The 17,989-nt window shown below is 41.1% G+C and overlaps 1 protein-coding gene across 1 annotated transcript in view; it reads left to right on the top strand.

Moving 5' to 3' along the window:
• LOC120883243 (multidrug resistance-associated protein 4-like) overlaps positions 1 to 17,989 on the top strand; it is a 199,662-nt gene that overhangs the window by 145,890 nt on the left and 35,783 nt on the right. The window contains 2 exon segments of the mRNA XM_040267272.1: positions 7,362 to 7,462; positions 8,753 to 8,944. Of these exon segments, the coding sequence (XP_040123206.1) occupies positions 7,362 to 7,462; positions 8,753 to 8,944 (293 nt within the window).

Raw genomic sequence — 17,989 nt, 5'->3', positions numbered from 1 at the left:
GTATAGAAAGTGAAGTTACATAATGATAATTGAAGCATAAGGACAAAAATCTGAACAATGGTATCCTCAACTATATTATACTGCCAAGTGTATCTCAATCCATGTGGGATTAAATGACAAAGGACAAAAATGTTAAGGACCTAAGAGAAACAGAAGAGATTAGGAAGAGGTGGCAAGAATACACAGAAAAACAGTACTAGAAAGATCTTAATGACCTGGATCACGATTGTGTGGTCACTCATCTTGAGCCAGACATCCTGGAGTGTGAAGTCAAGTGGACCTTAGGAAGCATCACTACGAACAAAGTTAGTGGAGGTAATGGAATTCCAGCTTAGTTATTTCAAATCCTAAAAGATGATGCTGTTCATGTAATATGCCAGCAAATTTGCAAAACTCAGCAGTGGCTACAGAACTGAAAATCAGTTTTCATTCCAATCCCAAAGAATGTTCAAGCTGTCATACAAATGCACTCATTTTACATGCTAATAAGGTTATAATAAAAATCCAATGGACAGAGGAGCCTGGTAGGCTGCAGTCCATGGGGTCACAAAGGGTCAGACACAACTGAGTGACTTCACTTTCAATTTTCACGTTCATGCATTGGAGAAGCAAATGGCCACCCACCCATGTGTTCTTGCCTGGAGAATCCCAGGGATGGGGGAGCCTGATGGGCTGCTGTCTATGGGGTTGCACAGAGTCGGACACGACTGAAGCGACTTGGCAGCAGCAGGAGCAAAATCCTTCAAACAAGATTTCAACAGTATGTGAACTGGGAATTTCTAACTATACAAACTGGGTTTAGAAAAGGCAGAGGAACCAGAGATCAAATTGCCAACATTCATCAGATCATAAAGAAAGCAAGGGAATTACAGGAAAAACATCTGCTTCATAAACTATGTTGAAAGGCTTTGACTCTGTGGATCACAATAAACTGTGGAAAATTTTGAAAGAGATAGGAATACCAGACCATCATACCTGTCTCCTGAGAAACCTGTAAGCAGATCAAGAAGAAACAGAACTGGACATGGAACAATTCAATTCAGTTCAGTTCAGTTGCTCAGTCGTGTCCAACTCTTTGCAACTCCATGAACTGCACCATGCCAAGCCTCCCTGTCCATCACCAACTCCCAGAGTCCACCCAAGCCCGAGTCCATTGTGTTGGTGATGCCATCCAACCATCTCATCCTCTGTCATCCCCTTCTCCTGCCCTCAATCTTTCCCAGTATCAGAGTCTTTTCAAATGAGTCAGCTTTTCACAGCAGCAGGGCAAAGTATTGGAGTTTCACCTTTAGCATCAGTCCTTCCAATGAACACCCAGAACTGATCTCGTTTAGGATGGACTGGTTGGATCTCCTTGCAGTCCAAGGGACTCTCAAGAGTCTTCTCCAACACCATAGTTCAAAAGCATCAATTCTTCTGTGCTCAGCTTTCTTTATAGTCCAACTCTCACATCCATACATGACCACTGGAAAAACCATAGCCTTGACTAGACAGACCTTTGTTGGCAAAGTAATGTCTCTGCTTTTTAATATGCTGTCTAGGTTGGTAATAACTTTCTTTCTAAGAAGTAAGCGTCTTTTAATTTCATGGCTGCAATCACCATCTGCAGTGATTTAGAGCCCCCCAAAATAAAGTCTGACACTATTTCCACTGTTTTCCCATCTATTTGCCATGAAGTGATGGGACCAGATGACATGATCTTAGTTTTCTGAATGCTGAATTTTAAGCCAATTTTTTCACTCTCCTCTTTCACTTTCATCAAGAGGCTCTTTAGTTCTTCACTTTTTGCCATAAGGGTGGTGTCATCTGCATATCGGAGGTTGTTGATATTTCTCCTGGCAATGTTGAACCAGCTTGTGCTTCCTCCAGCCCAGCATTTCTCACATTGTACTCTGCATATAACTTAAATAAGCATGGAACAATGGACTGGTTTAAAACTTGGAAAAGAGTATGACAAAGCTATATGTTGTCACTATTTTTATTTAATATCACGGTAATCTGAACCTATGCCAAACCAGTAATGCTGAAAAAGCTGAAGTTCAATGGTTCTATGAAGACCTACAAGACCTTTTAGAACTAACACCCAAAAAAGATGTCCTTTTCATTATAGGGGACTGGAATGTGCAAGTAGAAATCAAGAAACACGTGGAGTAACAGGCAAATTTGGCTTTAGAGTACAGAATGAAGCAGGGCAAAGGCTAATAGACTTCTGCCAAGAGAATGCACTGGTCATAGCAAACACCCTATTCCAACAAGATAAGAGATGACTCTACACATGGACATCACCAGATGGTCAACACCAAAATCAGATTGATTATATTGTTTGCAGACAAAGTTGGAGAAGCTCTATACAGTCAGCAAAAACAAGACTGGGAGCTGAGTGTGGCTCTGATCATGAATTCCTTATTACCAAATTCAGACTGAAATTGAAGAAAGTGGTGAAAACCACTAGACCAGTCAGGTATGACCTAAATCAAATCCCTTTTGATTATACAGTGGAAGTGAGAAATAGATTTAAGGGACTAGATCTGATAGACAGAGTGCCTGATGAACGGAGGTTCATGACATTGTACAGGAACAGGGACCAAGACCATCCCCAAGAAAAATAAATGCAAAAAAGCAAAATTGCTGTCTGAGCAGGCCTTACAAATAGCTGTGAAAAGAAGAGAAGTGAAAAGCAAAGGAGAAAAAGAAAGATATAAGCATCTGAATGCAGAGTTCCAAAGAATAGCAAGGAGAGATAAGAAAGCCTTCCTCAGTGATCAGTGCAAAGAAATAGAGGAAAAGAACAGAATGGGAAAGACTAGAGATCTGTTCAAGAAAATTAGAGATACCAAGGGAACATTTCATGCAAAGATGGGCTCGATAAGGGACAGAAATGGTATGGACCTAACAGAAGCAGAAGATATTAATAAGAGGTGGCAAGAATACACAGAAGAACCGTACAAAAAAGATCTTCATGATCAAGATAATCACGATGGTGTGATCACTCACCTAGAGCCAGACATCCTGGAATGTGAAGTCAAGTGGGCCTCAGGAAGCATCACTATGAACAAAGCTAGTGTAGGTGATGGAATTCCAGTACAGCTATTTCAAATCCTGAAAGATGATGCTGTGAAAGTGCTACCCTCAATATGCCAGCAAATTTGGAAAACTCAGCAGTGGCCACAGGACTGGGAAAGGTCAGTTTTGATTCCAATCCCAAAGAAAGGCAATCCCAAAGAATGCTCAAGCTACTGCACAATTGCAGTCATCTCACATGCTAGTAAAGTAATCCTCAAAATTCTCCAAGCCAGGCTTAAGCAATACGTGAACTGTGAACCTCCAAGTGTTCAAGCTGCTTTTAGAAAAGGCATCAGAGATCAAGTTGCCAACATCCACTGGATCATTGAAGAAGCAAGAGAGTTCCAGAAAAACATCTATTTTTGCTTTTTTTGACTATGTGAAAGCCTTTGACTGTGTGGATCACAATAAACTGTGGAAAATTCTGAGAGACAGGAACACCAGGCCACCTGACCTGCCTCTTGAGAAATCTGTATGAAGGTCAGGAAGCAACAGTTAGAACTGGATATGGAACAACAGACTGGTTCCAAATAGGAAAAGGAGTACATCAAGGCTGTATATTGTCACCCTGCTTATTTTTATATGCAGAGTACATCATGAGCAATGCTGGGCTGGATGAAGCACAAGCTGGAATTAAGATTGCCAGGAGAAATATCAATAACCTATGCAGCCAAAGATGGAGAAGCCTTATACAGTCAACAAAAACAAGACCAGGAGCTGACTGTGGCTCAAAACATGAACTCCTTATTACCAAATTCAGACTTAAATTGAAGAAAGTAGGGAAAACCGCTAGACCATTCAGGTATGACCTAAATCAAATCCCTTATGATTATACAGTGGAAGTGAGAAATAGATTTAAGGGCCTAGATCTGATAGATAGAGTGCCTGATGAACTATGGAATGAGGTTCGTGGCATTGTACAGGAGACAGGGATCAAGACCATCCCCATGGAAAAGAAATGCAAAAAAGGAAAATGGCTGTCTGGGGAGGCCTTACAAATAGCTGTGAAAAGAAGAGAGGCAAAAAGCAAAGGAGAAAAGGAAAGAGATAAGCATCTGAATGCAGAGTTCCAAAGACTAGCAAGGAGAGATAAGAAAGCCTTATTTAGTGATCAATGCAAAGAAATAGAGGAAAAGAACAGAATGGGAAAAACTAGAGATCTCTTCAAGATTATTAGAGATACCAAGGGAACATTTCAAGCAAAGATGGGCTCGATAAGGGACAGAAATGTATGGACCTAACAGAAGCAGAAGATATTAAGAAGAGGTGGCAAGAATACACAGAAGAAGTGTACAAAAAAGACCTTCATGACCGAGATGATCATGAGATGTGATCACTAATCTAGAGCCAGACATCCTGGAATGTGAAGTCAAGTGGGTCTTGGAAAGCATCACTATGAACAAAGCTAGTGGAGGTGATGGAATTCCAGTTGAGCTGTTTCAAATCCTGAAAGATGATGCTGTGAAAGTGCTGCACTCAATATGCCAGCAAATTTGGAGAACTCAGCAGTGGCCACAGGACTGAAAAGGTCAGTTTTCATTCCAATTCCAAAGAAAGGCAATGCAAAAGAATGCTCAAACTACCATACAATTGCGCTCATCTCACATGCTAGTAAAGTAATGCTCAAAATTCTCCAAGCCAGGCTTCAGCAATACGTGAAGCGTGAACTCCCTGATGTTCAAGCTGGTTTTAGAAAAGGCAGAGGAACCAGAGGTCAAATTACTTACATCCGCTGGATCATGGAAAAAGCAAGAGAGTTCCAGAAAAACATCTATTTCTGCTTTACTGACTATGCCAAAGCCTTTGACTGTGTGGATCACAATAAACTGTGGAAAATTCTGAAAGAGATGGGAATACCAGACCACCTAACCTGCCTCTTGAGAAATCTGTATGCAGGTCAGGAAGCAACAGTTAGAACTGGACATGGAACAACAGACTGGTTCCAAATAGGGAAAGGAGTGCGTCAAGGCTGTATATTATCACCCTGCTTATTTAACTTCTATGCAGAGTACATCATGAGAAACGCTGGACTGGAAGAAACACAAGCTGGAATCAAGATTGCCGGGAGAAATATTAATAACCTCAGATATGCATATGACACCACCCTTATGGCAGAAAGTGAAGAGGAGCTAAAAAGCCTCTTGATGAAAGTGAAAGAGAAGAGTGAAAAAGTTGGCTTAAAGCTCTACATTCAGAAAACGAAGATCATGGCATCTGGTCCCATCACTTCATGGGAAATAGAAGGGGAAACAGTGGAAACAGTTTCAGACTTTATTTTTTGCGGCTCCCAAATCACTGCAGATGGTGATTGTAGCCATGAAATTAAAAGACGCTTACTCCTTGGAAGAAAAGTTATGACCAACCTAGATAGCATATTCAAAAGCAGAGACATTACTTTGCCAACTAAGGTCCGTCTAGTCAAGGCTATGGTTTTTCCTGTGGTCATGTATGGATGTGAGAGTTGGACTGTGAAGAAGGCTGAGTGCTGAAGAATTGATGCTTTTGAACTGTGGTGTTGGAGAAGACTCTGGAGAGTCCCTTGGACTGCAAGGAGATCCAACAAATCCATTCTGAAGGTGATCAACCCTGGGATTTCTTTGGAAGGAATGATGCTAAAGCTGAAACTCCAGTACTTTGTCCATGTCATATGAAGAGTTGACTCATTGGAAAAGACTCTGATGCTGGGAGGGATTAGGGGCAGGAGAAGAAGGGGATGACAGAGAATGAGATGGCTGGATGGCATCACGGACTCGATGGATGTGAATCTGAGTGAACTCCGGGAGATGGTGATGGACAGAGAGGCCTGGCATGCTGTGATTCATGGGGTCGCAAAGAGTCGGACACAACTGAGCGACTGAACTGAACTGAACTGAACTCAGATATGCAGATGATATCATTCTAATGGCAGAAAATGAACAGAAAGTTAAGAGCCTCTTAATGAAAGTGAAAGAGCAAGTGAAAAAGCTGGCTTAAATCTCAGCATTCAGTGATCTAAGATCATGGCATCCAGTCCCATCACTTCATGGGAAAAGATTGAAAGCAGTGACAGATTTAATATTCTTGGGTTCCAAAAATGACTGCAAACCGTGACTGCAACCATGAATGAAAAGACGTTTGCTTCTTGGAAGGAAAGCTATGACAAATCTATTCAGAATATTAAAAAGCAGAGACATCACTTTGCCAACAAAGTTCCATATAGTGAAAGCTATTTTTTTTCCAGTAGTCACGTAAAAGTTGTCAATGGATGTAAAATCGGTCCATTAAGAAGGCTGAGGGCCAAGAAATTAATGCTTTCAAGTTGTAGTGTTGGAGAAGACTCTTGAGAGTCCCTTGGACAGCAAGGAGATCACATCATTAAATCCTAAAGAAATCAACCCTGAATATTCACTGGAAGGACTGATGACGCTGAAGCTCCAATACTTTTGCCACCTGATGTGAAGAGCTGACTCATTAGAAAAGACCTTGATATGGGAAAGGTTGAAGGCAGGAGGAGAAGGAGGTGGCAGAGGAGGAGATGGTTAGATAGCATCATGAACTCAATGGACATGAATTTGAGCAACCTCTGCGAGATAACAAAGGACAGGGAAGCCTGTAGTGCTACAGTCCATGGTGTCACAGAGTCAGACAGGACTTAGTGACTTAACAACAACAACTTTGTTAGTTCTTTCTAAATTCATATTTTTTTTTTAAAATTTACTTATTTCTTTGGCTGTGCTGGGTCTTAGCTGGGGCATGTGGGATCTTCAGTCTTATTTATAACAGGCAGGACTTTAGTTGCAGCATGTGAACTCTTATTTGTGGCATGTGGAGTCTAGTTGCCTGACCAGGGATCGAACCTGAGCCCCCTGCATTGGGAGTTTGGAGTCTTAGCTATTGGATCACTAGGGAAATCCCTCATAGTGGGTTTTGTTTTTTTTTTTTTACTGTATTATTGTCTCATACAACAGAAGTAATATTATGAGTGATACTATCATTACATGCAAATGATTTAAATATTATAAAGGAGTCTTCTCACTACTATATAATAAAATAGATAACTAAAAAGCACCTACTGTATAGCACAGGGGATTCTATTTAATACTCTGTAATGACATATATGAGAAAATAATTTTAAAAGAGCAGATTATATATATATATCTGGTTAATTCACTTTACTGTACACCTGAAACTAACACAACTTTGTAAATGAACTATACTCCAATAAAAATCATAAAGGAGTCTTCTTTGTAAAGTGACAGAAGGAGCTGTGTAAAGGGTTGAGAAGTAGACTGACCTTATTCCTCTTCTTCCTCATTTAGCTTTGACGCCTGGGCAGGTTGGCCTGGTCCTATCTCTCACGCTCACACTCACGGGGATGTTCCAGTGGTGCGTCAGGCAAAGTGCCGAAGTTGGGAACATGGTGATGTTTATCTTTCTCTTCTTAGCCTTTCCAGGTCTCCTTGCTGTTATATGGCATAAAAGCAATTCTTATGTAAAATAATAAAACCTTTTTTGTTTGTTTACATTATCTTACAAAGTTTTTTTTATGTTCTCCTACATTTGCTTAAGGGCTTCCCTGGTGGCTCAGATGGTAAAAAATCCCCCTGCAATGCAGGAGCCACAAAAGACAAAGGTTCTATCCCTGGGTTGGAAAAATCCCCTGGAGAAGGGAATGGCTACTCACTCCAGTATTCTTGCCTGGAGAATCCTCATGGACAGAGAAGCCTGACAGGCATCCATGGCATTGCAAAGAGCTGAACACCATTGACCGACTTTCACTATCATGTTCCATCTGCTTAAAGTTAATAAAAATATATATGTATTTCCCCACATATGTATGCCACATCAGAAGGTTTTATATTCATCACAAACTGTCTTCAAATCCAATAAATGTCTCTGTAGGAGAGAGGTTCTGATATTCTGGAGACAATATAAGCTAATTTCTTAGCAGCTTGTTTATGTTTGCATCTTAATGGGTAATTCCTTATTTCTGGTAAAAGAAAAGAATCTAGTATTTTAAGGTTTATTTAATTAATATGTTCCTTCCCCCCCCCCATTTTATGACTTATTCTTGTGTGTATTGAACACCTGAATTTGCTGGCAGCAATTCTCTCTGGTAGGATAGGCTAGTTATGGTTGTTTAAGAGGCCTTAGTCAATAAGAAAATTATACACTTTTGAATATTTGTACCTTCTCCTAAAGGGAGAAAAACAATAAAAATGAAGTTTTTCCATTTATTTCTTCTAACAGAGTAGAAAGTGACTAATTATTAAAATGATGTTTGATGACTGTCCAGTTCTGCTCATCTGCTCATCTGCTCTGCTCATCTACGCATCTGTAACACATGGCCCTTCTGTAGCCACATATACTGATTGATGTCCATAAGTGTTCTTCTTTTCTTTAAAAAAATTCTTGTGTTTTTTTTATTCAGATGTGAAAGTTGAATAAAAAAAACTTACCATTTATTTCTCTAATTTTTTTAGCTTTAATATAAAATGGAAGGAAATAGTCATGTGTAAAAATGTTGAAGATGATCAACAAGTCTGCAAATCATCTAAGGCCTCATCAGACTCCTACATCTGTCCTTGGTGGATGTTGAGACCTGAGATACTCTGAACCATAGAAAAGCAGGAGGTTTCATTTACAATGTCTGAACACCCATAAACTAGATCCTCTGATACTAACTCATGTGATGTCATATGTCTTTCAGATGATTTCAGTAGAAAGGGTGATTGAATATACAGACCTTGAGAAAGAAGCACCTTGGGAACTTGAGTATTGTCCACCACCACTCTGGCCCCCAGATGGAGGGATTTTCTTTTCCAGTGTGAACTTCAGGTATAACTCGGACAGTCCTCTGGTACTGAGGAAACTGGAAGCATCTATTTACTCAAGAGAAAAGGTTAGTTTAAGTCATTTGCCTCTTTAAATCCAGCTAAAGATTTAGCACCACATCTTGGTGCTTGGCTTCCTTATCATTATATCAGGGGGACTGTTTGCTCCTAATGGATGCAGATTAGATCAGTGACATTGTACGTGAATCTTTCTTGGAAACTAACCATGGGATGAAGATACCAGCAATTTTCCCCCTGTGTTGTGAGCTCCCTCATGATGGTTGATGGGTCCTGGGGTCTGGGGCTCCATCTTAACCTGACTCAGGACACTGTATGTGACACCTGATTATTCATGCAAAGTCTGGGATGTTAGCCTTGTCTTCCTGGCCCTAACTCTCCAATATCTCATTCCTTTCCATCTTTTCTTGTTTCTGTTTCTGAAATCTTCTCTTCTCTTCCTCCCTCTGGTTGCAGCCTCCTTTCCTGTCCCTTAGCCCTTCCTGTAGCCTTGTCCTCCACTCACCCACACTGAGCTGCCATCCTCCTTCCCTCCCCACACAGACTGCTTCTTTCTTAGCCCAGATCTGATCCTTATTGGCCTGGGTGAGCTGCTGCTGGAACCATAGCATAGCCTCAAGTCCACCCAAGCAGGGGCTATGGGGTGACCTTGTGTCCACCAGAGAAGAGCCTCAATAATGACCCAGTCAGGAGTGAGGAACCAGGGCCTCAGATGGAGGCAGGGACTAGAGACTGGCTCAGAGTCAAAAGCAAATAGCAGGGAGCAGAGAAGATCCATTTAAGAGACAGCAGAGAGGCTTGTGACCTGGACCTGCTGGTGTCCACGTCTGCTGGTGACGTTCCTTCCACACTCAGCTTGGGGCCCTCAGCTGGGACCAGGACAGAGTCTTGAAGAAGAGACTAAACCAGAACAGACAAGGCGTTAGGAGCTCTTCCCCACCTCCCTCTGCAGTCAGTATGTCTCTGACATACACACTCCCTGCACTCGGATTGTGTGTAGTTTCTCCCAAAGTACCACGTCCTCCCTGTTCCCAGTGTGCACATGCTGCCTTCTACCTCAGAGACCCAGGCCCTCTGCCATCTGGATGGTGAAAATCTCCTCATTTTCTGAGTCAAGTCTAAGTGCATCTTCGAGACCCTCAGTTTAATATACCCTTATATACACTAATATATATTTAATATACATACTTAATATACCATATACTTAATGTACTAACATATACTTAATATACTAATATATATATATACAGACATACACTAATATTCCCTTAGTGCCTTATATATTCTTTTAAGATAGCATTTATGGTACATCTATGTTCATGACAGCCAAAAGTTAGAAGGAACTAAATCCTTACAATGAACTATTATTCACCCTTAACAAGGAAGAAAATTCTGACCTGTGGATAGACCTTGATGACATTTTGCTAAATTAAATAAGCCAGACACAAAAGGAATGAACATTCTGATTCCATTTATGTGAGAGTCCTAGAGTAGTCAAATCCAAGAAGACAGTAAGTAGGATGGTGGTTTCCAGGGACTGGGGCAGAGGAAACGGGGTGTTGCTTTTAATGGATAAGAATTTCAGTTTTATGAGGCAGGAAAAAAAAAAAAAAACCTCAAGCTTGGTTGCACAGCAGTGTGAATGTACTGAATACCAAACTATCCACTTAAAAATGGTTAAATGGTTAAATTTTATGTTATGTGAATTTCATCATAATTAAAAGATAGCACCTGTGGCATGCTTTGTAATTTGGGATCTGTATCTCATAGTACTTTGAGGCTTTTTTATAATCAGGGAGCATCTTGTTTTCATTTTTGTTCCCAGAAAGCATTCTGCAGGGCACAGAGAGGGTGCCGAGGGACTGCTAGCTGAAAGGGTGAGTGAGTTACACAGGTGTGAGCAAGCAGGAACCAGCACACACACACGACAACTCCATAAATAACTGAAAGAACTGCTCTTTAAAACTCTGATAACCCTATATGTGAGACAGCAAAAGAGACACAGATGTATAGAACAGTCTTTTGGACTCTGTGGGAGAGGGCGAGGGTGGGATGATTTGGGAGAATGGCATTGAAACGTGTAATATCATATATGAAATGAGTCGCCAGTCCAGGCTCAATGCATGATACTGAATGCTTGGGGCTGGTGCACTGAGACAACCCAGAGGGATGGTACGGGGAGGGAGGAGGGAGGGGGGTTCAAGATGGGAAACACATGTATACCTGTGGCGGATTCATGTTGATGTATGGCAAAACCAATACAATATTGTAAAGTAATTAACCTCCAATTAAAATAAATAAATTTATATTAAAAAAGTCTTACCATCCCAGACCCATCTAATGGCTGTAGCTGTAATTTAATGAATGAAACCCTTGTAACATGAAAGAATATTCAACATAATGCCTGAATGCTACCCAGGGAGCAGCTTCAGTTAGTCACAGGGCAAAAACTCTCTCCTAATTATTTCCAGTTTCAGTGTAGGTCAGGAAAAATGTGAACTGCTGTGTCAGGAAAACATTAACTAATCTTATCCCTGAGAGCATTGTAGGTGATGTTTACTTATTCTCAGACAATTTGTCTGTTAGATTTTCTGTTGTAAATGTAGTTCTGTTAACTTGCACTTGTCTTAAATTTCCCCCAAAGCCATAAAATATGACTTATCTAAAATACTCTGTAGTACAACTTAGGAATATAACAGATTCTTATTCTTCCTTCTAAAACCTGAAAATCATGGGACTGAGATTCTGAAATGTTTGAGGGAAAATTGAATTTGGAGACTGAATTATAACTTCAGTAACTTGATTTTTGATCTGTGCCTTGGTCCACTCAGTATCACTGTTAGTTTCATTCCTGATACCCAGGCAGTGTGTTCATGAATGATTTCACTCTACCTGTCTACCTCCCAGGTTCCCTCTCCTCCTCACCTGTCCCAGCCCTTGTCACTCCAGGACACCCCTTTGGTGTTGGATTTGATTGAGAGAGAATGTTGTGGAGGTGGGGAGAGGGGTGTGGTGGGCAGGGGACATGGGAATGAGCCAGCCTAGCAGAAGTGGGGCTTTTTCTCTTTCCCTTATTTCCTCTTCTGTCCTGATTCCTGGAAGTTAGAGTCAATAGGAAAGTATAGTAGGTACTATTCAAGATTGCCGGGAGAAATATCAATAACCTCAGATATGCAGATGACACCACCCTTATGGCAGAAAGTGAAGAGGACCTAAAAAGCCTCTTGATGAATGTGAAAGAGGAGAGTGAAAAAGTTGGCTTAAAGCTCAGCATTCAGAAAACTAAGATCATGGCATCCAGCCCCATCACTTCATGGGAAATAGATGGGGAAACAGTGGAAAGAGTGTCAGACTTCATTTTGGGGGGCTCCAAAATCACTGCAGATGGTGATTTCAGCCATGAAATTAAAAGACACTTACTCCTTGGAAGAAAAGTTATCACCAACCTAGATAGCATATTCAAAAGCAGAGATATTACTTTGCCAACAAAGGTCCATCTAGTCAAGGCTATGGTTTTTCCTGTGGTCATGTATGGATGTGAGAGTTGGACTGTGAAGAAAGCTGAGTGCCGAAGAATTGATGCTTTTGAACTGTGGTATTGGAGAAGACTCTTGAGAGTCCCTTGGACTGCAAGGAGATCCAACCAGTCCATTCTGAAGGAGATCAGTCCTGGGTGTTCATTGGAAGGACTGATGCTAAAGCTGAAACTCCAGTACTTTGGCTACCTCATGCGAAGAGTTGACTCATTGGAAAAGACTCTGATGCTGGGAGGGATTGGGGCCAAGAGGAGAAGGGGACGACAGAGGATGAGATGGCTGGATGGCATCACCGACTCGATGGACATGAGTTTGAGTGAACTCTGGGAGATGTTGATCGAAAGGGAGGCCTGGAGTTCTGTGATTCATGGGGTCACAAAGAGTCCAACATGACTGAATGACTGAACTGAACTGATGCAGGATTTTAATTCACAGAAGAAAAGGCAAGTAAAAATAAGGAACTAGGACTGAGTGACTGAACTGAACTGAACTGAGGACTCCCCTGGTGGTGCAGTGGATAAGAATTTGCCTGCCAATGCAGGGGACACTGGTTCAATCCGTGGTCTGAGAAGGTTCCACACGCTGCAAAGCAACTAAGCCCTGTACCACAACTACTGAGCCCATGTGCCACAACTACTGAAGTCTTTGCTCAGCATCAATAGAAGCCCCCTTAGTAAGAATCCTGTGCAGTGCAACAGGGAGTAGCCCCTACTCATCACAACTAGAGACAGCTCTTCCCAGGCAATCAGGACCCAGAATAGCCAAACACAAAAGCCAACATGAGGTGAATAAGACCCTAGACTTCCTGGTTAGAATCTGAAAACAGGCTACATTTTTCATTTAGATGATTTTGTGGTTGATTTGATCATTTTAGAGTATCCTTGGCAATAAAGTATTTTCCAGCTCTCGAGGTAAATTGATTTTGCTTTGTTTTTGCTCACAGCTATTATTTGGATGATACATTTTTACAGATGCTTAGTAGACCATGCTATAATGTGCAAATGTATTTGTTTCTTACATTTTCTCCTTTTTTACATAGTATTTTCTTAAAGACCACTCTCCTTACTCTCAGATTGTCCCCCTTCCCCTGTTGGCTTCCTAATTCCTTGTGATTCAAACTGTGGTGCCAGAGCCAGCAGCACCTGCATCTCCTGGAGCTTCTTAGAAACACAGAGTCTCAGGCTCACCCAGACCTCTTGTCTCAGCATTGCATCTGAACATAACCTCCTCCTTTCCCTCCCATGGGCAGTTTTTGATGAGTGATAACCTGTGATTCCCAAGAAATGTGCTTTGACAGTTTGAAATTGAACTCAAGAATTCCCAAATCTCTGTTGTGACTGAGCAGGAGGCTCTAGAATATTCTGTGCCACTAGATTTCCTTACCTTTATGCTCTATAAATTGCACTTTTACATTGTAATCTATACTGTGTGATTCCGTTGCATTATTTGTGTCTTTTCAGTGGAGTCTGTCTTCCATCACAGGCATTTTTCATTCTGCTGTCCCGCCTTTCCCACACCAGCCTCCTGCAGGGACTGGAGGGATTTCCCACAGGCTCATCCCCGTGTGGACCTGGAGTCAGAGACAGCCTAGTGCAGCAGTGTATGTGTGGCTGTTTCACCACCTGATAGGATAAAAAATAAGTCTTTCTGCCCCAAGCATGGCATGAGGTCTGTTTGGCCTGTTCCCCAGGCATCATGTGTCCCACTTAGCTGCAGGTTTCTCTCTCAATCTGGCTGTGGGTACTGATTCTTTCTGCTGACAGTGGGTCCACCTGACCTCAGGTACCCTCTTTGCTCCTGTTCACCACATATACACTTGTGTCCATGCCATGCTTTAACTCTCTGACTGCAAGTTCTCTATGGTAGGCCTGTTTCTTTAACTGCAACTACACCTCTCCCCACTCTGTGTTCTAGCTACACAGAGGGACATGATAAGCTGTCAGGCCATTCAGGTGATAAAGAGTCCCATCAGCAGATGGAAAAGAGGCCAAAAGACATGGATTTGGGTCCCACCCTGCTAATTATGGGCTCTGATATTTCAGGCAGACTAAGTCATCTAAGCCTCAATCTTTTCTTGTGCAAAATGGAAGTGATATGATGTAAACTGTAGGGTTGATGTACAACTTAAACAACATAAGACATGTAAAGCACCCAGAGTAAATGCTTGGACAAAATGGCACCATTTTCATAGGGTGTAAAATGACCATAACCACTTGCATTGCAGAAAGTGTTGTCTGTCCCATGAAAACGAGCTATTGGCCATTTGAAATTGTATTTATGGGTATAGAATCCATCTGCTGTGTCTGTCTCTGTATGATTTATCTTATACCTAAATAATATGGCAATAGATTTTCCATAAATTTCTCTGGCCTGAGTTAAAAATCTCATCTCCCACTGGAAGTTTCTTTGTCTCAGGACACCACAAGTAATACAAATAAGAAAAAGTTACATCCAATACAGATCCTGATGTCAACATATACAGTCTAGTTGAAGAAACAAGAAAATAGCTATATTAACTTTGTAAGCTAGAAGGAGGTCATGATTTTTATAGATGTTTATATAAAATGACATAACATCAGCTAGAGTTGGAATAAGCCCACATGAGGGGACAGGGAGAGCATTTTCAAGGAATTAGACATATGAGACAGACTTAGTGGTGTGTGGTTAGGGTTTCAGCAGGTGGAAATGCACGTGAAAGGCATTCCAGGAGGTGAGACCAGCATAAGCAAAAGCATGATGCCCCAATCCAGTGAATGAAGACCTAGACACCGGCAAAGCACTCAGGAAAATGAACTACCAAGGGTGTAACACACATTTTTACATTTAACCCTCACAATTAACAAGTGATGCCAAGGAAGCTGACTCACGTACATGAGGTATGAGAAGACAGTTTTGTAGAAGAGACATCCTGGGGTGTAGTGTTGGATGCTGAGCTGGCATTCAGGAGTTTAATCTGAGAAGTTGAGAGTACTTGGACTAGAGTGGGCAGGTGCAGGAGGCAGGGAGTCAGGAGCTGTTTTGCCTCCAGTAAAACATCGTGGGAAAATGATGCCACTTTTTGGAATCAAATTGATGTAGATTAAAACAAAGCTATAACACCTGGATTTGTGAATGTGCAGGGAACTGGTTGGGAGTAAGAAATGGTATCATACTTCTGGAGGGTGGGTTAGCAGCTTAACAGCTTCCTCTGAAAATGTTCACACTTTGTTGTTGTTGTTCAGTCACCTAGTTGTGTCTGGCTCTTCACAACGCCATGGACTGACACACACCAGGCTTCTCTGTCTCTCACCATCTCCTGGAGTTTGCCCAAGTTCATGCTCATTGTATCAGTGATGCCATCCAGCCATCTCATCCTCTGTCATCACCTTCTCCTCCTGCCTTCAGTCTTTCCCAGCATTAGCGTCTTTTCTAATGAGTTGGTTCTTTGTGTCAGGTAGCCAAAGTATTGGAGCTTTAGCATCAGTTCTTCCAATGAATATTCAGGACTGATTTCCTTTGGGGTTGACTTGTTTGATCTCCTTGCTATCCAAGGGATTCATACTTGCTGTCCAAGGGGTTCATACTTGACTCTCAGCAGTTCCAAATCTGAGAATTTATGTGAAGGAAATGCTTAAGGTTGTTTGCAAAGATTTAGCTTCAGGGATATTTAACAGTTATTTATAGTAGCTAACTATTTGACACTGCCTAAATATCCAGCAGTAGAGGATTTGTTAAATAAATGATCACATGACCATAATAGTATGAAAGCAGTAAAATAAATATTTTTATGAAATACTGAATGAAAACATATAACAGTATGTTCACATTAATCTCATTTTGCTTAAATATGTGAACTGTGTCTTTAAGAACACATACAAAAAAATACAGAAACATCAAAAAGAACACATACAGCAGCCTAGAAAGTAAAAATATAATTTTAAGATTTTTTTTTCAGAGTCCTGGGCTATTGCTAGCATTTATTTACTTTTTAAATTCATTTGCACTGATTATGATTAAGGAGTTTGTTTTTTAAACACTGTGATCCTGGGAAAGAAGTAATGAGAATAAAGTAGGGAAGATGGATGAAGGGGTTGTTTTGTGTGGGGCATTGGGTGTTGAATATGTTGAGTTTGATGTGTGAAGGGAGATCTGAAAGCAAGTGTTTAATAAGTTGTGTCATCATCAGAGACCAACCTGGTTGGAAAAACAGAAAGGGGCCATTGCAAAGCCAATAACAGAAGATTTTCTTCAAGAGTCTTTATAATTTTATTTATTTATTTATTTTTGGCTGTGCTGGGTCTTTGTTACTGCTTGGGCTTTTCTCTAGTTGCCACATGTGAGCTTCTCATTGTGGTGTCTTCTCTTGTTAAGAGCATGGGCTATAGGATGCAAGGTCTTCAATAGTTGTGGCATGTTGGCTCAACAGTTGTGGTTCCCAGGTTCTAGAGCACAGGCTTACTAGTTGTGGCGCACAGGCTTTGTTGTTTCACAGCATGTGGGATTCTCCTGGATTAGGGATTGAACCCATGTCTCCTGCATTGGCAGGCAGCTTCTTTACCACTGAGCCACCAGGGAAGCCCCCAAGTGTCTTTAGCTTGAAGAATATAAGGTTACTGATACTGGTGACACTCTCCATGGGCAATTGGTAAAACCCTTTGGTTACTCAGAAAAGACATTCAGACTATAGCTTTGAAGACTGAACTCTGGAATAATCAGAGTCAGGTTTTCTTTGAGTTGCTTTTTTCTTTTTGGGGAGTCTGGGGCCATGCAGCATGTGCGATCTTACTTCCCTGACCAGGGATCGAATCCATGCCTCCTGCAGTGGAAGCACAGAATGTTAACCACTGGAATGAATGCCAGGGAAGTCCCCTGGTTTTTCAGTTCTCTTCACTGGAGACCGGAACTCACAGTCCTGTGGTCATGAGCAGTCCTCGGTGCCCTAACATATCTCAGTCTATTTGCCTAAAGTTTACAGATATTCCTGTTTGCACAGATGGGTCAGTTACAGTGGAGCTGATAACATGGGAACATACACACATTCTTACAGATCAGTCCTCACCTGTGTCCTGATGTGTGTTGATTTCTGTGTGAGAACACACATAAATACATGCACACCTGTTTAACTGTGCTTCACAGATATTACTTAACAAAGAATTGGACATTTATGGCAATGCTGTGTCAGGCAAGTACAATGGCACCATTTTTCCTATAGCATTTGCTCACTTCATGTCTCTGTCACATTTTGATAATTTTTGCAATATTTCAAACCATTTTGTTATTATTATATTTATTATTCTGATCTGTGATCAGTGGTTTTTAACGCTACCCTATAAATGCTCAAATGGTTAGCATTCTTTTAGCAATAAAATATGGGAAATTAAGGTATGTACTATTACCTTGTATAATACTATTGTACTTCATTAGACTACAATATAGTATAAACATAACTTTTATTTGCACAGAGAAACAAAAAATTCATATAACTTGCTTTATTTTGATATTCACATTGTTGAGGTGGTCTGGAGCCAAACACAAAATATCTTTGAGGCCTGCTTGTACACAGAACAGATGAGCCACATA

Source organism: Oryx dammah, unplaced genomic scaffold, assembly GCF_014754425.2.
Source record: "Oryx dammah isolate SB20612 unplaced genomic scaffold, SCBI_Odam_1.1 HiC_scaffold_24, whole genome shotgun sequence".
NCBI lineage: Eukaryota > Metazoa > Chordata > Mammalia > Artiodactyla > Bovidae > Oryx > Oryx dammah.
Note: the sequence above shows the minus strand (reverse complement) of the source record. Positions and strands in the feature narration are given on the sequence as shown.